This window comes from Dreissena polymorpha, chromosome 4, assembly GCF_020536995.1.
Source record: "Dreissena polymorpha isolate Duluth1 chromosome 4, UMN_Dpol_1.0, whole genome shotgun sequence".
NCBI classification, from domain to species: Eukaryota; Metazoa; Mollusca; class Bivalvia; order Myida; family Dreissenidae; genus Dreissena; species Dreissena polymorpha.
In genome coordinates, this window is record NC_068358.1 from 82,952,368 (window position 1) to 82,978,375 (window position 26,008).

Here is a 26,008-nt window from a genome sequence, read left to right on the forward strand (position 1 = left end):
AGTGTGACCTTGACCTTGGAGATATCGACAAAATTCTTTTGCGCAACACACCGTTCAAAGATGGTGAACAAATTTGCCAAATGATTTTTAAATCTCACAATAAATGATAAAGTTATGGCCCGGACATGCATTTGACCTTTGAACTCCAAGTGTGACCTTGACCTTTGAGATGTTGACGTACTTTTTCCACACCACACCGTCCCATGATGGTGAACAAATGTACCAAGTTATTTTAAAATCTAACGATAAATGACATAGTTATGGTCTGGACAAACTTTCGGTTTAAAACACAATAAGTGACCATGTGGCCTAGTTTTTGACACGGCATGACCCATATTTAAACTTAACCTATACATAATCTAGATACAACTTGTGATCAAGATTGGTGAAGATCGAATGAAATTTAGGGACAGACAGACAGACCCACAGACCGACCTATGGACCGACCGACAAGGTGACTCAATGGAAATGGGGGTATAAATATTTAGTTTGGTTCTTTCTGAAGATGATTATAATTATGTTGATAATGATGACAACTATTATTGTTGGTGGTGAACAGCAACAAACAGGTTTTTAGATATCTGAATACATATACTTAAATATTCAAAATTTCAGGTAATACAATTAAACTTTGCAGAAATTACCTAAGTTTAAATGGAGCCAAAGGTTTAACTTTTAACAACTAGAGCTTTGTCACAGACGTGACGTATACCCCAACGTGCCGCATTGACACAGACTATTTTGCATGCTGTCTTCACAAACAAGAGAATCTTATTTATGGGGATTTTTAAGAATTATCATGCCATTATCATTTATAGCCATTTTGACCTTTGAACTCTTGAATTCTTTCACATGACACGCTGTCCAATGACTGTGAACAGAATTAATGTACAGAGTCATTTTAAAATCTCACTATGAATGACATAGTTATGGCCCAGACAAGATCATTTATTGCCATTTTTGACCTTTGAACTAAAAGTGTGACCTTGACCTTGGAGATATCGACATAATTCTTTCGCTCGACACACCGTCCACTGATGGTGAACACATGTGCCAAATGATTTTAAATTATCACACTGAACGACATAGTTATTGCCTGGACAAGCTAATTTATGGCCATTTTTTACCTTTGAACTCAAAGTGTGACCTTTACCTTGGAGATATCGACGTAATTATTTCGCGCGACACAGTCCAATGATTGTGAACACATGTGCCAAATGATTTTTAAATCTCACAATGAACCACATAGTTATGGCCCGGACAAGCTCGTTTATGGCCATTTTTTATCTCAAACTCAAAGTGTGACCTTGACCTTGAAGATATGGACGTAACTCTTTCGCGCGACACAACGTCCAATGATGGTGAACAAATGTGCCAAATGATTTTAAAATTCTTGCAATGAACAACATAGTAATGGCCCCGACAAGCTCATTTATGGCCATTTTTGACCTTTGAACTTTAAGAGTGACCTTGACCTTGGAGATATTGACGTAAATCTTTTGCGCAACACACCGTCTAATGATGGTGAACAAATGTGCCACATCATTTTCAAACCTTACAATGAATGACATAGTTATGGCCCAGACAAGCTCATTAATGATTGTTGAACTCAAAGTGTGACCTTGACCTTGGAGATATCGACGTAATTCTATCGCGCGACACACCGTCCAATGGTGGTGAACACATTTGCCAAATGATTTCAAAATCTCACCATATATGACAAAGTTATGGCCCGGACAAGCATTTAACCTTTAAACTCCAAGAGTGACCTTGACCTTTCAGATATTGACGTACTTTTTTCTCACGACACACCGTCCCATGATGGTGAACAAATGTACCAGGTCATTTTAAAATCTAACGATAAATGACATAGTTATGGTCGGGACAAACTTTCAGTTAACAAGAGATGTGTTTGTCAGAATTACAATGCCCCCTACTGCGCCGCATTGAAATAAATTTTTTATTGAACATTTGGCAGGTATAGAAATCATCTCCCTTTAAAGGTTATTACTTCCCTTGAATTTTGTCCAATCCAACTGGGGAGGGGGGGGGGGGGGGAGGGGAGGGTCTCACAGTCAATTATGACCATGTCAGATATCACTGACAACCAAGGCCGGTGGTTTAAAAGAGATCATAGCCAGAGTTTTTTTTTCTTTTTCATAATTGATAATGTATCTATTGACATAAGTCCACAGGTATGTAATGGACATCAAAGAAATTATATATATATCATTTAAAAAAAACTTTGAAAATCAATCATTTGAGTTATTAATAATCAAAATAATAAATCTGTACAGTAACTGTGAAAAGAACTTCAATTCTTGGTAAGGAAATATATAATATGAGATTTATAATTATATAAATTACTTCCCTTGAAAATAATTGTCTGTAACAAATCTCTATTTTTAGTAGCAAATAATGAAAAGCCACTACCGTGACTGTAGATTCACCACTCAAAATGTGAAGCTCCATGAGATACACATGCATGCCATATATATAAAGTGGCTATGTTCAATATTGAATAATTTTCTCCCTTTTTAAAGCTTATAACTTCCCTTAAATCTGTATTTTTTACCGTAGACCGTCAAGGATGACATTGACCTTTTACCACAATTTGGATGTTAGAAACACAATGCCGCCTACTGCGCCGCTTTGATTTATTCAACAACAAGAGATGTGTTCGTCAGAAACACAATGCTCCCTTTTGCGCCACTTTGATTTTTTTTCTCCATTTTTTTTACCTTTGACCTTGAAGGATGACCATGACCTTGAACTTCAACCACTCAAAATGTGCAGCTTAATGAGAACGCCGCTTAGAATTATTATTTTTTTGACCTTTGATCTTGAAGAATGACCTTGAACTTGAAGGATGACCTTGACCTTGAACTTCCACCACTCAAAATGTGCAGCTTCATGATAAACCCGCTTTGAAATTATTTTATTTTTGACCTTTGAACTTGAAGGATGACCTTGACCTTGAAGGATGGCCTTGACCTTGAACTTTCACCGCTCAAAATGTGCAGCTTCATGAGAACGCCCCTTTGAATTATTTTTTTGACCTTTGACCCTGAAGGATGACCTTGACCTTGAACTTCCACCACTCAAAATGTGCAGCTTTATGAGATTGCCGCTTTGATTTTTTTTTACCTTTGACCTTGAAGGATGACCTTGAACTTCCACCACTCAAAATGTGCAGCTTCATGAGATACACATGCATGCCAAATATCAAGTTGCTATCTTCAATATTGAAAAAGTTATGGCCTATGTTAAAGTTTTTTTCGGACGGACAGACTGACATACACACATACTGACATACACACATACGGACTGACGGACAGTTCAACTGCTATATGCTACCCTACCAGGGGCATAAAAATATATACTTGGGCAGGTCAGATAACTATGTCCATTTAAAGCTTTTTACTTCCCTTGACTTTGTTTTTCGACCCAAGACCTTGAAGGATGATGTTCACCTTGAAATTTTACCACTAAAAATGTGCAGCTCCATGAGATACACATGCATGCCAAATATCAAGGTGCTATCTTCATTATTTAAAAAGTTATGGCCAATGTTAAAGTTTTTTTCGGACGGAAGGACAGACTGACATACTGACTGACGGACAGTTCAACTGCTATATGCCATCCTATCGGGGGCATAAAAACACACTTATTGACCCTGTGACCTAGTTTTTGACCTGGCATGACCCATATTCAAACTTGACCTAGACATCATCTAGATACAACTTCTTACCAAGTTTGGTGAAGATCGGATGAAATTTCGGGACAGACCAACAGACGGACAGACAGACCGACCGACAAAGTGACTCCTATATAGCCCCCATTACCAATGGTAATGGGGGTATAAAAATCTAAATTTGAGAAAAGGTTTGGCATAAAATAAACAATGCAACAACCCATATCTAAAAGGAAAAAAAAAAATACATTTTTATATAAAAATTATTTAATATCTGTTTGTTTGACCTTTTTTATGTTAACATTTTGTAAGGATTCTACATATCCATGGGTGAGACAGTCTTAATGACCATGCTTGAGAGCACAGTTGGTTAACATCACATGCATATTAGTTTATTAATTAAAGAAACATTATTTTAAATTTGTCTCAATTTCATAAACTCAAGTTCACATATTAAAGAAATACACAATACCTAGTTCATACCTGCCGAGATAATGACACAATAGCAAATGTGACTTGCAGTTCCTTACAGATATCAAGCAGGTCACGTTCATTATCAATGCGCTTGCAAAAGGAGTCATATGAGAGTTGCAGGCCTCTGCATGTTTTATTTTGTTCTATTGTTTAATATTTATAACTGAAACAAAAAACACATACAGTTTTACTATTTACAACATAGTTTTATCTTTTATTTCATATCCATTTCTGATTGCTAAAGTTTTAAAAACGTCTTTTCTGACCTGACCAAAACCTGTGTGACACGACTTGTTCATCATGATTTTACAATTCTTCAAGACATTTTGTGTTGTTTTGCATGCAGCTTCACCTTAATTATAAACCAAATAGCTTAAAATACAATATACATTCCGATGATTCCCAAAACATAAATAACTCTTTAGAAAAAGTTCAGATCTACATCGTTATAACTTGATTTATAAGGTTGCTGAGATTACATTAAGTGTACTTACAGAGGCTACATAAAGACCATTCACCAGAAATCAATGACATGTTCTGTAAACTAGGAACATAAAATGTTCTGTTTACTTAAAGTAAGAAATGAAGCTGGACTGTACTATCCAAAAAAAACACAAAACATAATTAAAAAGCTGGGCTCAAACCTTTTTGTAAGAACTCATTTGATTAAAATTTAAATACTTGTGACTCTTTATTTAACAAAAGTTTTAAGAAAACTTTCTTTGCATTTCATAGTCAATCACTCAGGATTTTGTATAACCGAAAATCAAGTAATAAAACGTTTCACCAATCTGTTTGGTCATTGTAAATAAGGCCTATATCATTGATCGGCTCAAGAGGAGGGAGGGTGGGATGAATGCAGGTTGAGTCTATATTTTACAAAAGCTGAAATAAAAAATCATTTTTAATGAGTTTCTTTAATTAATAAAAAAAAAATTCAAATGTTAACAGAAGAAACAATTACGGATGCAAAAGGTAAATATACACGCAAAAGTAGTATTTAAGTATTTTTAACAGTTTAACCTTATCTAAGTGATTAATATGTCTACAGACAAAAACTTGAAAAACTTATGGATTACGCAAGTGTGTTGTTAAGACAGAATTATTCTAAACTTTAAAATGTTAACACAACAAAATAACTTAACCAAAATAAAATAAACTTAGCATTTGATAGATTATCGCTTTTTAACCTTCACAAATATTATTGATACAGTAAAGGCTGTAAAAGTTTAGGATAAAGGTAAGATTGCACACAAGAATTGCCAGATCATTTCATCGTCCCATCATGGCTGCCAATGCACCAAGGCCCCCCATTGATATATACACGAGACCCTTCCAAATCTTGTCCTCTACTGGATTTTCATCGGAGAAAAAGTCGGCAAACGCATCCTGTAAAATATATAGTAAACTTTAATTTGCATGTTTAAGTTAACTTGGTTTGTTTAACTGTTGTGAAGGAATGTTATATTTTGATCCATGAGACTGTTTAAGAAATATAAAAAAATCTCTCTATAACTCGAACATCGCCCACATTCAAGTTATGTCTCAAATGTGTGTCCTCGACTGTTGAGTAAGGAGGACAGTTTAACATGCAACAAAATGTCCTGTGTTAAACAGTCATTTGTGGTAATTTATTTCAAAATACTTAAATATGTTGTAAAGTTATGACTAAGACAGGACTGATAAAGATGTTAAAATGTTTTGATCTTTGATTTCTAACAGGGCCCTCTCTTGCCGCCAGGGGAAGCCACCCACATTCCTCAAGAGGCGGAATATCGCGTCGTTTTGGACGAAAAGCGGAATTTTAGAAGACCTTTTCACCAACCATTCAACACCTTAAATTGCTATATTTTAATGTGATTTACATAAATCAGTGATTTTTTTTGCTTTAATTTGTTACAGCCTGTGCCTTTTGAATTGGGAAAATTAGCGCGATAAACCGTGAAATTGGGAAAAATAGCGCGATAAACCATGAAATTGGGAAAAAATGAAGCATTATATTGTTTTTAAGTGCATGTTCAGGGAGTTTTCTAGAAAAGTAGTCTGGTCAAATTGTTGTTTTTTTTAATCAATAAAAGTGGCAAGTTTGGGAATGAATTATGGACAAAAATGACTAAATTCAAGTTATATATTTTGTAAGATGTTTAAAAAATAAAGTTGAGACCTAGATTTAAGAAATCATAATTAAGTTATATGAGACTTCTTTCTAAAAAAAAAAAAAAAAAAAATTTTTTTTTTTTTTTTTTTTTTTTTTTGGAATTTGGGCTTTTTTTTGGGAAATTTTGGTCAGAATTTTGGGAAAAAACGTGTATTTTTGCGATTGGGAAGCAGCCGAAATTCGGCTGTAAATTTGAGCAAAAAAAATCACTGTAAATATACATTTAATCAAAAGTTAGTAGCACGATTCCAGCTGGCAACATACGTATACAAGTTATAAAAAAAGAATTTTTTTTTTGAAGGGGGAATTTTTAGCTTAAAAAGGGGGAAAAAAGTATACTTTTTTCATGGAGGAAGCCGTCGATATTCGGCGGTAAAAAGTGAAAAACAAGGGCCCTGTCTAAAATTGAAAACATTTCAGATTTCTAAAAAAAAATGTGGTCTTGACCTTTTAGGTAAGGAGTTGATTGTTTGATGTGACATGTAAGTTTAAATTAATAAAAGTCGACTTAGTTGCAATGTTTTTTTCCCAAAATACATCAATATGCAGCAAAGATAAGGCTTGGACATTATTTATTTCAGGAAATAATTACCGTAACTATGCATGTCATGGTCATAAAAATAGACAAAGGTAAGTATAACTATATTACTTATGCTATTTGTGTGCAGCTTATCAATGTGGTCAAACTGAACAAGACAAAATTGACTGAGGATGACATTTGCAATCATCAGTTATCTTGAAATTAACAACATTATTAAAGCTGACATATAACTTCTCATTCCTATCTTTGAACAATGAGGCATTGATAAACTCATCAAACCATGCGACACTTATGACATTATTATTTAATGTGGATTTATTAATATTGCAATCACAAATATTTCATTATTCTCATTAAATGGGATATCATTTTGAAGACTTCATATCCTGCATTACATGATACATGTAGTTTTTAACAAGTCATGAACTTTTGCTTTGTTGCAACAGATAATCATTATCAACATTGTGTGGTTGCCTTATACAACACCATGTTGTCACTTGAAAAGTCATCTGAAGCTAAGCTGTAAAAAATCCTCTTTGATTTTTAAATTGTTATATTTAATCTTTTAACCCAATTTTGATCAAGTGGCTGTCGTGTCTTATTATTTTAAGTATAAAATGGTAAACTGAAGATCTTTTTTTTACAAATTTATCACCAGAAGAAGAACTCCCCAATGTAAGTACATGTACATTTGCATGACAATATTAACTAATCATCACAAATTATTGACATATGATTCTTGATTCTTTGAAATGTTTTATAGATATCTGGCAATCAGAATGTTTCTTACCCATCCACCATTGTCAAGTATCCATAGGCCAAGTTTGTTTCCTACATATTTTCCAACATAGAGCGCAATTTTTTCATCTTGATTTGAATCTTTTTTTCGGAAATGTGATGTAAGACGTGATGCGAATGCGTAAACAACAACAATTCTTCCCCAGTTGATACGACCATCATCAAATATTTCATTTGCCACGTTAATGAAAGTTTCAAACATATTGTCATCGTCAATATGCAGCCTGTTCACCATGGATGAGAGGGCTATGTCATGTCTGTCAGACACTTCTTTTACAGTTTTCCTCATTGTTTTACAAAATCTGTTGGGTGGCCCTTTCTCCTTGTCAGATCCAAAGTTTTTAACAATGTCATTGGCAATAACTTCAGCCTCTTTCCTAACACTTTCGATAGGTGTTAAAGAAGACGTCTGCGAAGCCTGATCGATGCTGTTTAGACCTTGATTTCCTGGTAAATGTCGCCATTGCTGGTGAATTTCGGCAAACAAGTTGTTTGAGATGCTCTTCAATCCCCCAAAAGTTGGGCTTCTGGCGGTCATTATTCCAAATAATATAATTTCACCAGGGCCCTTTTAAAGAAGGAAAATTTACGTGGCGAAAGCGCCTAATGTACCAAATACCCTACCAATCCCAATGCAAGATGGCGAAATGTGAAATCAATGTTGACAAGACAACATCACTTCCGGATCTATATTTGAAACGGCATCCGTTTATTCTAAATTTAGCACGAACGTAATAGTCACGTCAAACCTCCCTACTCATGCTACTATTTCAACAGAATCTTAGCATTTATAAATAACTAATATTTTTACGCATTCGATGTAAATGTATATATTAAGGTTATTATTTATTACCATGTTACTCAAATTAAAAAATGTTACAATTATACCTATCCGGATGAGAAAGCCCCCAACTTATATAAATAGAATTACGCACTGTCTATTTTTATAATTCGACGTAATTTACCTGCATATTTTTGTGACTTCGTGTCGGTAGTTTAGTCTTATACATAACAGGAAAAATTTGACTGTATTATTTCACGTGAGTAACAGGTATGTATCATAACAGTTATTGTAACACAACTGAAAGGACGTTTCATAAAAGTATAAACTTTAGCAGAAATTGATTTGAGTTCTGTGAGGAATTATTGATATTGAACATCTGTATGGAAAGTAAAGTGAACCCACCGGTTTATTCGGATGACCAACAACAAACTGAAATAAACAGAAACACCAACGAACTTAGCCACCGAAATACTCGTGAAGCGATTTGTGGTCGAATTTTGAGACTCATTGGCGACGATCAAATGTGCAAAGCTTGCGGACAACACTTACGACGAATTGGTGACGAGATCTACTACAGACAATGTGCCAAAGAACTTGCTCAGTGCCTTTTACACGAACTCGCTGCGTTGAACCATGGTGACTTGGAAAACGTTTAATGTTTTGTACACTTTTGTTATTACGTAAGATGGAAAGGGTATGTGTTCCTTGTCGAAATATTGATATTCAATATATCACTTCAATATACCCCGTATGGAAAATAAACGTGACCAACATGTTTATTAAGAAAATCAACACCAAACAGAATCATCACATAACGCAAACAGCATCACCAACAGACTAACTCATCGAGAAAAAAAGTGCAGCGAGTTGTGGTCAAAGTTTCAGAATCGATCATTGCCGACGAACACATGTGCAAAATTTACGGACACCGATTACGACAAATGGCGGACGAGATCTATACAACAGACACAGTGAACAAGAACTTGCTGAAAAACTCGCTGCGTTGGACTATGATGACTTGGCATCCATTTAATGTTTCAGACACGTTTGTTATTGCCAGTGAATAGATGCGTCCCTATTAGAAAAGACGGCGAATATACATATAGCAGACATTTACCTCTGGTAATCTAAAATAAGCGTCGACAGGGTCTGGTTCTGAACATTTTCGAGTGTATGTCTTTCACGAATGTTGTTACATAATATAAATGTGTACACTGTTTTCATTCTTAAAGTATTATTGAATTTACCCAAAATACGTTATTTTGTGTTCATTTGCATATACACCGTGAATTAATGTACATCGGTGTACGTTTTTAGAGACCGTGACAATAAACATGTCAATGCGGATTCAGGGTTTTTGATTGTTTTCGATTCTGACGTTCCGACTTTTAAGGCATAATTATGCATTAAAGTGTGCATGTGCATAATTTGTGCAAAGCTAGGTTAGTCTATCTCTTTAATTGATATGCATGTTGCTTGGTCAATATTTGTCTAAAGCCAGTTTTATAACTTATCCATTGTACACAACATATAAAACAGCAACTATGCTGTGGGTGTTTTTACAAATATTCTAAATTAATTTATAAAAAAACAACGAAGAAAACCATTCCATAATTTTCCAAGCAAACTAAAAAACGCATTTTCAATCAGTGATGTTTTCATAATTGTAATATACGCAATAGGTGATTTAAGAGTCTCTTAAATACCTCCTATAGTGTCGTGATGCACCATTGATAAATGATTAGATATGAAACATGAACATGTTTCACAATGCATTCTCTGTAAATAATGGTGATGAACTACAGCTTAACCTGGATAAGTGATAATAGCCACATAGTTCCCTATCAACTAGTATATGATATCCATATACTATTTTCACAACTGGGACAACGATCAGACCTCTATTGTCAGTTATGTTATGCACTATATGCGATCCGAAATTCATGTTACGAAGATATGTGTTCACGTTTAAAGCAGCTCAAAGTTGTATTACGAGATCGCGAATCAATCGCAAATTAAAATAAACATTTTTAAATACATTTATAAACTCTCTGAATATACATGTTTTGTACGTGCTGGACTCGCAGTAGCCACATGAAAACCGTTCAAGCTCGCGGCTATTTGCATCAGTGGCATTTGATTATAAACTTGCACACATTTGCTTGTCCTCGTATGCGTGCAGTTAAACTGCACACAGGCCAATCGCGGTCATGTCGCACGTTGTGAAGTGTGATCCAAGCAACAACTGTGTTTACTTCACGTAATGCAACTGACTTAATTGACTGAGCTGTAAGAAGTTTTTTTCCAGAGATTCTCGTCACAGCACTCCAAGAGTTGCATGACCAGCAATCTTGTTGGCTGCTACATATTCTTCCAACCTGCTTTTAAAGTAATCCTCGATAGAGCTTGTTGTTGAGACTGTTGCTTTTGTGAAAGAACTAGTATAATTAAAGATACAGGGTGCTACTTAAAAAGGCATGGTGAAAATCCGGACCAATCATATTACATTTTCTAATACTTTAATAATTATTGGGAATTTCTTAGTATAAAACTAGTAATAAATGTTTAGACAAATACCATTTGCCATTGCGTATTTGCGAACTTATTCTAAATGTTAGCAGATGTTCACTCCTGGGTGCACAACCAAGAGGGATAAGAGTTGTGAACAAAAAGGGGCATGGTGCATCATCCTGCTATTTTGCTCTATATCTTTTCATATCGGTCGCGCTGCCTTCTCAATAGTTTGAGTAGCAGACTTGGTTAATATATGTATTATAAAGAAGTGAAACTCCAGCTGCTGGAGTAGTATTGAATTATTATTATAAACAATTAGTAGGTCCTTTATTTAAAGCAAGTGACCGATTACCAAAACAGTACAAAACAGGACAATACAGCACAGTACAAAACAACATAAACACAAATAAGAATAAAGCTGGGGTCACCGCCTTGGAACGGTCAATGCAAAGGATTGGGGGTTTAAACCGGTTTTGGAGCGCTCAACCTCACACTTGGCCCAGCAATATTCATAATACATGTACGTGTAAATAAAATTTAACCTCATAGCATTGTAACTAAAATTAAACAATAATTAAAAGGGAATTAAAACGCATTCAATTTAATTACCATTTAATTACTCAATGGTATTGAAGATACCAGAGCAACAGAGTTACAACTTTTTGAGGAACGATGGAATGAAACTATGAACAAGTGTCAACTAAATTCCTTCTTTATAGAAAAAGATTTAAGAATATAGCATCATGAAGTTTATATTTCAGATCATCATCGCACAAATACATGAAGAAGCAGCAATAATGGGTATAAAAGTTCCATATTTTATTGCTTGGTTGTTCATGTACTGCTAAAAAATAAATCAAACAAGAAACGCCTGTCACAGAGAAAATAAAAATAAAATTATAAACTCAATAACCTATGCATGTAGATTACAACTTGGAAAGTTGGTCGTATGACGTCACAAAAATCCATGTACCCAGGAACAGAAAAAGAGTTATGACGTTATTGACGCGCGAAAACACAATGACGTGAACAAAATCCAGGGGCAGTACTGTAAAGTTAAAATAAAAATATTAATAGGGCGGTACTGCAAAATTAAACTACTTATAAAACAAGTTTAGGTGATTAAATATTAAGAATCAAATGTATAAAATTATGCCATAGGGTGAAGAGGAGGGCCGAAACATTTAAAGCTTCAAAATAATGAGTCATCAAGAAGCAGTAAGAGGGTTCGACCACACGTATGGGGCAGATGGACTTGAAGACTTGTAGACACGTCTATCTGAAAATATAAGTGAAACACTCAAAGCTAGTGATAAAAAGATGTATGGCTTAAAATGATATTTGAGATTATTATGGACACAATTCGGGGCCCATATATTGAACATCTGCATTATAATACATAGAAAGCTCCACCAACCCTCGTGTCACACACATGTATTTAATTTAGGGTCATACAGACAATAAAGTATAATTTTTTATAAATGAGCACAGGCTTAAGACGAACCATTGTCTGTGTTTGTAACAATTAAATCTTCTTTATTGATCAAGACCAACCCAACAATACCGGTAAACGCCGTTTTAAGAATGTCACGATTGAATGTTGTTGCAGATTTATGGCGCTGGCGGATTAGGTATTATACCATTACTCTGAGTGATATACATGTAAACATAAACTTCCTTCATGTGCAGTAAATGGTACGCATCGCTTCTCATTCCTATGTCATGTCTCTACACTAATGTATACTACATTTTTCATTAATTTTGTTGACACATATAATTGTTGTGTATACATGTATTCACCTATATCCATGTTAATTCAATCAAAATGATTATATAAAAAAACTTCAAAATGTGGACCCAGCATGCGTCCGTAGGTCACGGATACCACCACATTACAATTTACATTTTTATCTAAAAATTCTACCAATAACGGAATGTTTATGCTCATCAATATGTTTGCAAAGTTTTATCGCTTTAGTAGCCAGACGTTTTGAATAACTCGCTACGCACAAACACTGATAGAAGAGCGTGGCACATACCACCATGCATTCGGAAAGTAGTGACATAAATTACCGACCACGCCAATTAAATAAAGGACAACATATATTCGTTATTATAAATATTGAAACATCAGAGATATATTCTTCAGAGAACTCTCGTCAGCATCCAAAAGCAATTGTTCGGTCATATGTGACAAATAGCATGCTAGTCAACAAGGAAGGGCAATACAATCGACAACATAACTCTAAACATTCATTTATAACAACTGGGATCCTCTCGCTGAACGTAACGCACAGCTTTGCGGGTTTTAAGCATGCTCAAGGTCATTACTTATATTGGAAATCCGGTGCACAATTTGCAATATGGACACAACGCAAAAGACACTCATACAATAAAAACGTATGACTTGCGCTGGGTCACCACATTCAAACGGTTATATTATGCATTCAACACTTGGGGTTAAAACCGGTATAGAAAGTGACAACTCTCAAATTTACCAGTAGTGAAGAATTGTGTTAATAAACTTTACTCACATAGAAATCCGGTGCACAATTTGCAAAATGGACATAACACAAAAGACACTCATACAATAAAAACGTATTACTCAGGGTCACCACCTTGAAACGGTTATAGATCCTATAATGCATTCAACACTTTGGGTTAAAACCGGTATCAAAAAAGAAGAATCCCACAATGGTCGATAGTCCAGAATTGTGTTCATAGTTTTTAACCGCATATCATTTCTATTCAAATTGAAAAGCAACTAAAAAGAGTATTAATTCACTTTCATTACAATTTTATACCTCGTTATCTAATATTCATAAGAGCAAGTCCAAATGTCATATTATCGTAATGCATCACAAGAAGAAACCTAAAAAAACATGGTTTAAATGCTAGATTTCAGAGATTGCATAAATTTCAAAACCACAGATTCCTGTGATTAAAGCATAATTAAGTTTATTGCTAGCAACCTTTTTTGTTTTACAAAAAACGGACATGCATATCCATGTAATAATCATTTTGTACAATCAATTAATACCCGTATATTTCATAAAAGAAAATTGAGGTATGGTTATTAAATATACGAATAGTAACAGAAATTATTTATGAATATTCTCGTTTTTATAAACGCTCTCTAAAATATTTATTTTCATAATAAAAACAGTTGTCATGAAAAGTGTGTGTATTAAAATATATTCGTCACTGAATACACCTAGTCGTCAACATAGTACTGATACTAGATACATATTTCTATAAAAAAAAAAACCAGTACGGATGCATAGTTTTAATACGTGCGTATGTTTATGATAAATGCAATCGATCTGTACATCTACAGAATAGAGTAAAACGAATGCAAATTATATTAGAGTGCAACTACATTTATTTTGTTTTTTCGTCTTTGAAGTTTAGGCCGTTATGGACTAAGTCGTCTTGATCCGACACGTTTTTCTGGTTCCCGAACATGCCGTTGCTTTTTATGTGAGCACAGAAATCAATTCTTCGGGAAGCATGGCGGACAAGTCACACATTCAGAACGACCAAAATGTGGACATGAGTTTATCTGAAGAAGTTGACCCCACGCCAGTTGAACAACCAGAAAGAAAAATTACTCAAACGGATCACTTAAACAAAAAACTACTTTCTGCGTTTTTAGACCAGATCAATAACATAGAGGCAGAGAATCCCGACCGGAAATTGGAGGAAGCTCAGGGAGAGGGGTCGAAAGACGAGTGGGAGGACAAACAGTGACCAACACGTGCGTCTTGTGGCAGTGATATTTTTTTCTTTTTTTTTTTCCATCATCGCGTTACTGTTTAATTTTATATGCTTAAAGTCAGTTAAACGTAATTTTTTGGCAACATTAGAAACACGATTGAGTAGCGTATTAATTATGTAACTAAATAATATGCCAAATAGCATGTTTTGAGAACATAACTAGAGCAGGTGAGGGTAACAGGTCAGTTTGTAAATAATTGTTTTCCAATAACTGTCACCAAAAAAGGTCCTTGTTAAGGGGCAATTTAATAAATAGGTAAAATAGAACAGGATGTTTATTAACTTTGGAAAGGGCATCATGATTAATCATTAAGCCTCAATAAAACAAGATTGTGTTTGTGTACTTTCAGGTGATGGCAAGCCAGATGGGAAAGGTGCTGGTAATTGGAATTAGTGGGTAAAACAGATTTGTGTTTTATAGACTCGATTGAAAACAAGCCAATTATTGGAACATCCAGGGCTCGAAATAAATTTGATAGAAGTGTTAAGCATGATGGGACAGTGTTTTGCTCAAGGTCCAGGTTTTGAAAAATATTTCCAAAGCAACTAATAGCACACTCATGTAGAAGTTGGACAGTCTGACAGTAATAACTGTAACATGCATCAGTGGAAAAAAACACATCTAGTGTATTCATTCCAGTGAAGCTTATTTTCATACAGAACCAATTTTAATAAAACTTAGTTAATGATACATTCACATTAGTTAAAGATTCATTCACATGGGTTTACACTTGATTCAAGATACATACATGTTGTTATCTGCACGCTTTTTGAAAAGCGTGGGGATATTGTGGTTATATCCGCCGTCTGTCTGTCCTGGCCACTATCTCCTCCTACATTATAAGCACGGGAACCTTGGCTTGAAACTTACACACATGGTAGCTATGAGCATATGTGCAAGCCCGCACTATTTGGAATTTGAATCTGACCCCTGGGTCAAAAGTTATGGGGGTTGGGGCTGGGCCGGGTAAGAGATTTTCACTCATTTTAAACCAGGTTTTCCGAAGGAAAAAACTGGTTATTAGATTGGCGAATGCGGGCGGGCTGGCGGGCGGGGGGAACAAGCTTGTCCGGGCCATAACTAAATATGTCGTTCATTGTCATATTTTAAAATCATTTGGCACATTTGTTCACCATCATTGGACGGTGTGTCGCGCGAAATAATTACGTCGATATCTCCAATGTCAAGGTCACCACAACTTAAAATAGATTTATTTTGAAACAAACTTACAAAGGGGGTTAATTTTGTTTGTTCATTTCAAAAGTTCAGTTTGAGTTGTCTCCCTCAATCAGATTTTTTTTCACAATGAAAACCTGGTTTTGTGACAATTTTGTCCCTTGTTTTAGGTTATTTTACAGCGATTTTCCTTGTCCAATTGGGAAAAGTACCCGTACCGGTCCGATTGGGAAAAATTGAGTCGTGAAAACCTCAAAATTGGGAAAAATCGAGTCGTGAAATCCTGAAATTGGGAAAATCGCATCGTGAAGTTTGGGTCTTATTGAATACATCATACAGTTCATACTTAATTGAACATACCCATTTAAATAATCATTTGCAGGCATGCCTTAATGACCATTAAGTTATAAAGTTTATATAAATAACAAAATATTATAAAGAACACACCAAATCAATTACTAGTTGTTTTAATCTCTTTTAAAGCAATGTCTCTCTTTCATTTTTGTGAAAATTTCAACAATCTTTGATGTTTGATCATCACTCAGTTGCTTGCATCCCTCCCTGCACAGCATCATTATTGCTGTCAATGTGTCCTGTGATAGATGGTTCCGATTGGTTTTTTGGCATAATATTTGCTATTATGACTCATTTCAAACTACGATAAGGTTACAAACCGACGTAAAACAGTACGCTGGCTGCCTGGCAAAAGAACCGGAAACAGTAACAACTCTATTGATTGAATGCGCTGAATAATAAAACCCGAAATTAATCGAGCGCGTGGTTACACACAACTATACGATTTTCTTTGTTCGCTCGCCGAAAGTTGGTTTTTTTACGAAACTTTCTATCGTTTTGAGAAAAAATTCGGACGCTGATTGGGATTTTTCCAGATGCCGATTGGGAATTTGGGAATTTTCGCTCGATTGGGAAAGTACCGTTTTGGGAATTTGGGAATTTTCGTTTGATTGGGAAAGTACCGTTTACCGGTACTTTATAAAGAAGGAGGAAAATCGCTGTTTTACTATAATTTCTTCATTTCTACACCGATTGTCTTCGAATTGATACCGAACCTCTCTTATAACAATACAGTCAATCTCAACTATGCATGGCCCCATTACCAACCCTGGGGCGCCCCGTCCACAGGCCACGCCCCGCCCACATAGGCCACGCCCACCCAAAATTGCAGTTTTACTATGATTTCTTCATTTCTACTCCGATTCACATCAAATTGATACTGAACCTTTCTAATGACAATACGGTCACTCTCAGCTATGCATGGTCCCATTACCAACCCTGGGGCACCCCGCCCACATAGGCCACGCCCACCAAAAATTGCCTTTTACTATAATTTCTTCATTTCTACACCGATTCACTTCAAATTGATACTGAACCTCTCTTATGACAATACGGTTAATCTCAACTATGCATGGCCCCATTACCAACCCTGGGGAGCCCTGCCCACATAGGCCACGCCCACCCAAATTGCCTTTTACTAGAATTTCTTCATCTCTTCACCGATTCACTTCAAATTGATACTGAACCTCTTTTATGACAATGCAGACAATCTCAACTATGCATGGCCCCTTTACCAACCCTATATATTTTTCCCCAATTTTGTAGAAAAAATCCCCTCCAAAAGTAAAAAAAATAAATATATCTTTTTTATGTCCCCCACTATAGTAGTGGGGGACATATTGTTTTTGCCCTGTCTGTCTGTTGGTCCATTGGTCTGTCTGTCTGTTTGCGCCAACTTTAACATTTTGCAATAACTTTTTCTACATTGAAGATAGCAACTTCATATTTGGCATGCATGTGTATCTCATGAAGCTGCACATTTTGAGTTGTGAAAGGTCAAGGTCAAGGTCATCCTTCAAGGTCAGAGGTCAAATATATGGGGCCAAAACCGCTCATTTTATGAATACTTTTGCAATATTGAAGATAGCAACTTCATATTTGGCATGCATGTGTATCTCATGAAGCTGCACATTTTGAGTGGTGAAAGGTCAAGGTCAGAGGTCAAATATATGTGGCCAAAATCGCTTATTTTATGAATACTTTTGCAATATTAAAGATAGCAACTTGATATTTGGCATGCATGTGCATCTCATGGAGCTGCACATTTTGAGTGGTGAAAGGTCAAGGTCAAGGTCATCCTTCAAGGTCAGAGGTCAAATATATGTGGCCGAAATCGCTTATTTTATGAATACTTTTGCAATATTTTTTTTTTAGAAACAACTGCCTAATGATAAATATATCTCAAATTTATTTCATAAAGACTTAACAAAGTATATTTAATAATTAATTAATACAGTGTTTTTTCTGGCAATTTTGGGGCCCCATTCCGGTCAAAAAAGAGTATATATTTTTCCCCAATGTTGTAGAAAAAATCCCCTCCAAAAGTAAAAAAAAAAAAAAACTAATATTTTTTTTTTTTTTATAGAAACAACTGCCTAATGATAAATATATCTCAAATTTATTTCATAAAGAACTAACAAAGTATATAACTATAATTAATATGATGTATTATTATAGAGTTAAATTAGTTTTTCTCAAATCAGTGGACTTCACATGAATTGCATTTTTCCCAAAATGGCCAAGAAAAGGTCTGATGGATCTATATTGTGTCAATATTTGTTGATAAAAACATTACAAATTGGTCCATTTTATTGATAAAAAATGCTCAAATTTGCCTTTTTATTGATGAAAAAAATCCCAATTAGACTCAAATTGGCTTGGAAAACTGAGACTGTGCATGACGGTTGAACTGTCTGAAACTAATGTTGAAATAATCATTGATATATATTTAAGAAAAAGAACAGAGACATTCAGCTGTGAATATTCCATTCATACATACATGTGTATTCATATAATAAATATCATAACATATAAAAGAGTGAATTTTTAATTTTCCCCTTTTCCTAAAAAACGACGCGTTTTTCCCCTTTGGACAGGCCCTGCCACCATTCCCCTATAGGTGAAAAAAACACTGGACAATACGGTCAATCTCAATTATGCATGGCCCCATTACCAACCCTGGGGCGCCCCTGGGTCAAACATGCGGCGTGGGGATACGCATCGGCCTTTGCCGCGCCATTTCTAGTTTAAAGTATAATTTTGGTCAGTAGGTATTAATATAAACCATGAGTACATGTAGGTACATTCTGCCACTAACTGCTAGACATTTTGTCCACAGAACAACAAACAGTGGCAAATCTACACTAACACGTAACCTGCTGGATAAACTGCCAAATGCAGTGTCCGTTTGCCAGGACACCTACTTCTTACCGCCTGGGGATGATAGACTGGCGCCCCTTTACATACAAGAACTTGACCATCATAACTGGGAAGGTATTAATTTCTATTAAGCTACATTAATATACACTTAATATTTTGACGTCAGTAACCCTTACTTGTTCTGTCAGTACTTCTTGTACATAGATCATTGGAATTCGCTAAGTTTCACAGCCATCAATTTGTCTTGAATTGTGGCACTATATCTGTTTCTGAATTCCGTTAGGATTCGCTTCTGGGTTGAGAAACCTCTCACATCCAATAGTGTGGACAGTTTACGTAAGAGCCAGTGCTTCCAGTTTTTGCATGTTGGGGAACTGTTCCCAATGGTGCTTGCCACAGAGATTCATACTGTTTTTACAATTGTTCTCTTCATAAATAGAAAAGTATATGAAATTGTACTGTTCATCCGTTTTGTCAACAAACCTTTAAAGCCACTAGTAAATGGTCTGGCATTTGGGCAAAAATTGCGTTTTTTTGCTGACTGGAATCACCACTTTGTTTTGGGCTATTATGATCCGAAATTTCTTGGTCCACGATTGTTTCCGATGCATCATTTTTGCAAGAATCGCTGAGCCAAAGCTGGCAGAGTGTCTGCTGTTTTTTTTTATCCAGTTTGAAGCCTTTGGTGGAATTATTGTTAAAACTAGCAGATACGAATTGATTATTCAGACTCTTAAAAAACGATGGAGTGGATTCAATACAAATGCATTCATTTGTTACCTACAAGCGTCTGTGGGTTTATAAGCCAATGAAAACATTTTGCTTACTGTGTGACAGTTACAGTGCCGTATAAACTACAATTCGTGAGAATTACATATATGGATAAATTCCACTTGATTTTGTATTCGTCCTTTAGAACGCTCATACTTCAGAACAATGCGTTTTTACAATATTAATGCGTCAGAGACACGGAATGCTCACCTTGATTAATCTCTGCAGTGTACAAAATTATAATATAAAATATAACATGTCTTTACTGTTAAAAAGGAGTGAATATTGCATCAGTTAAGTCATCTTGTTGTGGTTTAAACTTTGCATTATCTGAATGTCCATGTGTGGATCAGGCATTTGGCTATAAACAATATCATTTATGCAGTGTTTTTGGAGTTAAGCATTACATTATTCAGTTTCATTGCAGGTACTGTATAGGAGTGGGCACATCCCAATAAGATCCAATGTAGGAAATGCTGCCCTTGTTGCTCACTGTTCAGACTCGGTGTAACCCCACTGTGCCTGTTGCAGATTACCGGGCCCTTGAAATGGAAAACATGGTTGCTGATGTCTTCAATCTTTTCAATCATTCAGGCATGGCAAACAAAGGCGACTGTATTGTCATTATAGAAGGATATACCATTTTTGGCTGGCAGTAAGTATCCCTGTTTGGTGTAATCCTTCTAATTTCAAGAAGCACTTGTAATTCTTCTTAAATATATATTTGTCTAACAATCTGTTTGTGGTCAGCTCTAAGATTATACAGTTTGTAAAATAGTAAAACGGTATTGGCTTTATTTTAAAACAAGAATTGCTTTGAAATGATAAAAGTTTGCTGTTCCAATTTAGGAATGGTTGTTGATGAAGTACTTCTACATTTTTCAAGGTTCATTATTCAAAGTAAACGATTCCGATTATAAACAGATATTAATAATTACTATTAAAAGTTATGCCAATCATTTTATGCCCTGTTGAAAAAACACCATATCACGAGCCTGTACAAGCTGGCAGGTGATTTTGGCGCTTGTTTCAACAAAAATTTGTCATGAGCATAACTGAATCCAGCATGGATTGATTGTAATATAATTTAATGGAAGTGATGAGTACAGCATGATGGACAAAACCACACATGCAAAATTAAGGTCCGTTGGCCAGGGTCACAGTTCAGGGTAAAAAAATTGAGTTTATGTGATTAGTCCTGAGCTCTTTATCAGGAACATTGCTTTGTCCAGCCTAGATGGGTTTTTGAATAACTTGGCGTAAGTTATGATAATGACGAGGCAGCATTTCACCTACAAGATCAAGTTTCCTTGGTCAAAGATCAATCCTCTTCAGTTTTTTTTGCACTACTTAGAATAGTTCTAGTATTAAGAACGCTTTGAATGAGTCTTAATAAAATAACATGCATATCTATACAAATGTTTTTTCAGACCCCTTGCCAAACTGTGTGATCTCAAGTACTTTCTTCCCATTGACAGAGAGCTCTGCTGGCAGAGACGACGGTATTTATTTGACTATCACTCACAGTGTTAATGACTTCTGACTGTATCTTTATTGTCCCCTACCCGTGAGACCGGAGGGGACATATGGTTAAGCTTTGTCTCTGTCCGTCACACTTTTCTGGATCCTACGATAACTTTAAAAGTTCTAAATATTTTTCCATGAAACTTAAAACATGGACAATATGGAGATTATGCACATCATTTGATTTTGTTCCTACGTCAATAATTCTGGTTTCTATGGCAACAAATATACTAGAAATATTGCTGAAATGGTGGAGTTTTACTGGTAGGGGACATAAATTGCTTGGCAATAGGCTTGTTACAACAGGTATTTAGAGGCATACAGCATTGCACTGGTCAGTCCTGAAGCCCCAAAATCCTTTCCAGACTGTTGAATTCATGATTTGTCTGCAGTGTTGTTTTTTTTCATTCAAATTTGGGTCTGGTAGGGGGACCCATTCCCAATTGGAAATAAGTACATGTGTAGTCCTTTTTCCCAAATGCTACCTAACAAATCCCAATTGAAGGTTTCCAAAAAAAGAATACTTCTTTTAGACTAAACATGTCAATTATCTCCAAATTGTGACTTCTATAAGTTGAACCTCAGAAAATATTATACTAAAATCACTAACAGTCAATTTGTAAGCATAAAATCAACAACATTAATTTCCCAATTGTAGACAAAAGTACGTGATATTTCGCAATCCAGTGACCTTGCCCCATTCCCAAAATGGTGAAAAAATACACTGGTCTGTCACAGATCACCATGTGGAGATATTGTGCTACATGCTACACTGGTTGGTAAAACTTAATGGTCAAGGTCACACTTAAGATAAATGAAATCAGATGTGACCTTATAACCTCTTGTTCTGACCATGCCATGATATTAAATCTGGCTATTTTCATATATGTTACATGTTAATAAAATGTTGTGGAAATGTCTTGTCACCTGCAGTGTCTTTGTCAAAGGTCATCGCAACGACGTTCATACTGAGGGCTTGATACAGCTTGTGAATAATTTAAACATGTAAAATATAAACACTCTTGGATTAGACAGTATGGTTAGGCCACATAGACTATAACCAGGGCTTGCACTAAGTGGCGTATGGCTGTATATTACGCCCGATAATTGTTTCCATACGCCAACAACAAAACCCCATGACGTCCACTGTACTTCCTAAAAATTGGTCATTCAGCAAAAATAGCAACCTGTGACGTAAGCCGTCTATTAAAATAATGCTTCAATCAACACTGCTTCCTGCAGACTCTATGTGTTTTGCACACATCTCGATCAGTCTTAACTCCGCCAACTTTCCAATATGATCCGCGCAGGCTCACAGTAGACACTTGTGTATTTAAGAATGGTAGCAGAAGACAATCTTAACACGTTCGTGCTTAATTGGAGTAAGTGCTTGTTTATTGTCATGATGTTTTGATAACAATAATGTGTGAATGTCGGCAAAGAAGTTGAGACCTCGTCTTGGACCCTGTTTTGCCAAAAGTTGTTAACTGTTGTAACAGTTAGTAGGCCTGCACCATTGTTTCAATTAAGAACATTGCGACCCGTCTGTAACTTGTCAAAATATTTTAATTGGCAAACACAGATATGAATTTGACAAAAATCTTGAACTTGTACCACTTATCATTTGTGTACTTATCATTCGTGTTCATAATGTCCCAACGTACGCTTGCCGAATTTAGCATTCCACTTTCGACGAAACGTAAATTAGAAATTAATGGACTTCCAAAATATATTTCTTAGTGCAAGCCCTGTATGACTGTGTTCAAATATGTGTTGCGTGAAAATCATTTTGTCCTCCAACTTAATAGTCTTGATTTATCCAGTTTAAGCTCTCCCGTGTCTTGAAGGGCAAGGCTAAATTATTCATGATCAGTCATCTGTCATCCTTTTTGCCGCCGAAGGTGGGTATATAGTGATTGCATTTCCGTCTGTCTGTCTTTCTGTCCGTCACGCTTTTGTGTTTAGGTTTCGAAAAATGCTCATTCTATGTTGCTTCAGATATAACCTTCATATTTGGTATGCATGTGTATATGGATAAGGCCTTTCCATACGCACACACATTTTGACCTCCTTGACCTTGAACTTAGGGTCCGCATTTAGGTTTTGAAAGCTGCGTTAAGGTTTCGAAAAAGTGTTTTTCTGTGGCAAATGTCTTCCTATGGAGACAGCTCTTGTTCTGTTTGTGGACAGTCATCCTTAGTCTTATAATGGTCAGATATTGTCATCCTTCATTAAGAGTCAACAGTTTACTTCAAATAACTTCTCTGAAACCACATGCTGGATTTTATGCTATCTTGTCAGCCATTTTTCTGGGGAGTTCATCTACAGAATTCCTTTTAATTCTTATGACTATCATAGAGCTTTACAAAAACTAGCAAACGCCGAAATTCTTGCCAGGAATCAATGGCTGGATTTTAAATTATTTTCACAGAAATGATTCAGGGGTGATCTTCTGTCAAAGTTTTTGAAATAGGTTTGATTTATTAAAATACATGGGCCCCAGGGGTGAGACATTTTTCTTTGTATGGCTGTGTAGAGAACTTCGAAAATACTTTTTCAGAAGCCATTAATATATGTTCATTGTGTGGCATACGTTTTCTGTTGCAGCTTCAGGAATTACAATCCACCCGACAAGCCAGGCTATTTTGACAAGGTTGTGTGGCCCATGCATCTCAAACATCTTGAGCTTATTAAAGACGATCCCAACATTGGTACAGTCATAGATATATCTTCAGTTAATCATTTTATCAGAAAAACTTGATTTTGTTATTGCTATTATAGTATGAATCTATTTGGATGTTAATTGACACAAGTATGTGCGCTTAGAACTGGTAAACTAGATTATCCTGGAAGAGTGTGGTGAAATGGTTTACTGCCTGCTCTAATTACAACTCAACTTATGCAATTTAATACTTCAATTAAAAGAGATTTCATTAACAAGCTTAGAAGTTATGTGTGTATTATGGAACAATAACTAAAGAATAATATCTGTGTATAAGAAACTGTAGTTATGAAAGAGATATCAATTTACCCCAAAAACTGATATTTAGAAAAATACATTTCCAGTAAATTACATTTAGCAAGATAAAGAATTCAAGTGTATGTAATGCTTCTTTTCAGTGTATCTAGAGGACAGCTGCCTAGAAAACAGAGTGTCAAGGATTCTGGAAGATATTAACAAGTGCCTGTGCTCCCATCAGCAGTAAAAGTAGCAGAGTTGTGCACACCTGTACCATCACTTGATCATCCTATATTGATACAAAAAGTGGTGTTGATGTCAAGTTAGTGGTGTCTCTACTCACCCCGCCACAGTTACAGTTCTAACAGTTTTGTTGTTGATGCATGCTGTTATATTTCACATTCCTTTGTTACACGCCAGTGTTGGTGGTTGGATTTTACAGTTATATAATGATAAACATACTTTATGATTGGAGAGTGGTTACAGGTGAATGCCTTTGCTCTGTAGTTATACTCAAGTGTTTGACATTAAATACATTAAAAAATCTGTTGAAGCAACACAAGTGGGATGATGAAAAGGCTATTACACTGTTATACTAGCTTTGTATAAAGTTGCAGACTTGAATAGAGCTTTGTTGCGTGTTAATTGGTACTATAATGATTATTAATTGCATGTGTATGACAAAAATTACAGTGGCATGCACAAAGCTCAGTATGTAGGAATATAACACACTTTTGTGAACTAAGCTCCTCTTACTGCTTTGCAGATTTCAGTTCAACTTTGAATTTGTGATTTTCCACCTTAGAAGGTTTATAAATATAAATTTGTGGATACAAACATTAGTGTTGATGAAACACCCTTTGTGTTAAAACATGTGCCAACAATCATGCATCGAGTCCCTGGTGTCACAACTGACCATTCCCTAGACGTCCCATGTTATAGTTTTTTAAGGAAATATATTTTTTTGTAAACCACTGAGAGGGTCAGTGGTTTAGATTTGATGTAAAGGCTTGTTTAGTAAATAAAGCAAATATCTGAAACAACAAGTTTTATAGTTTTGATATTTTGTAAGTTGCATTTGATAGAGGTTGTTTACAAGGTATGATTTTATAATGCCCCTTGGGTCCAGACTGACCACATCCCTTGGGCCACACCATAAAGATATGTGTAAATATTAATAATAATCTGTAACTTACAGGGTTAGTGATTTATATTGGTGTGTAACATCGTATACATCAAGCACATAGAGTTAAAATGGCCATGCATGTTGCTGTCTTTTTGGCGAAAACGTAAGTGTTAAGTGTTAAAACTTAAGTTGGTTTTGTGTTTTGTGTATTATACATATTTTTATTTGTATAAACAAATGGATATTTTAATTGTTAATAGGTTGTTTTTTTTTCCTTCTTTGAGACCCGCTGAATATTAGCCCTTTCCCTAAGATGTAGTTTCCCGTCTTACAGAATTTTTTTGAAAACCTTTAAGTATATAAGTTAACCTGATCCAGTGTAGAAAAAGAAACATATTGGATAATTAAATAATTAAATTATCTGTTGCCTTGAATTTGATTAAAAAAAACATTAAAAAAAACCTGAAAGAGATAAAT

General features: G+C 35.4%; 2 protein-coding genes across 3 annotated transcripts; one reads left to right on the forward strand and one right to left on the reverse strand.

Moving 5' to 3' along the window:
* Nucleotides 1–4,276: 4,276 nt before the first annotated feature.
* Nucleotides 4,277–8,363, reverse strand: LOC127877634 (bcl-2-like protein 1). The gene is made up of 2 exons (XM_052423712.1): nt 7,658–8,363; nt 4,277–5,557 (listed from the first exon to the last, which is right to left on the reverse strand). Exons 1-2 carry the CDS (start codon nt 8,201–8,203, stop codon nt 5,441–5,443), a joined length of 663 nt encoding a protein of 220 aa, XP_052279672.1. The 5' UTR covers nt 8,204–8,363; the 3' UTR covers nt 4,277–5,440.
* Nucleotides 8,364–14,447: 6,084 nt separating this feature from the next.
* Nucleotides 14,448–25,788, forward strand: LOC127877636 (nicotinamide riboside kinase 1-like). Of its 2 annotated transcripts, none has more exons than XM_052423713.1 (7): nt 14,448–14,720; nt 15,091–15,137; nt 19,111–19,265; nt 20,454–20,577; nt 21,353–21,424; nt 24,054–24,157; nt 24,567–25,788. In XM_052423713.1, exons 2-7 carry the CDS (start codon nt 15,094–15,096, stop codon nt 24,650–24,652), a joined length of 585 nt encoding a protein of 194 aa, XP_052279673.1. In that variant the 5' UTR covers nt 14,448–14,720; nt 15,091–15,093; the 3' UTR covers nt 24,653–25,788. The 2 variants fall into 2 exon arrangements, with proteins under 2 accessions (XP_052279673.1, XP_052279675.1); XM_052423715.1 differs by lacking the exon at nt 14,448–14,720 and adding an exon at nt 14,806–14,908.
* Nucleotides 25,789–26,008: the final 220 nt, after the last annotated feature.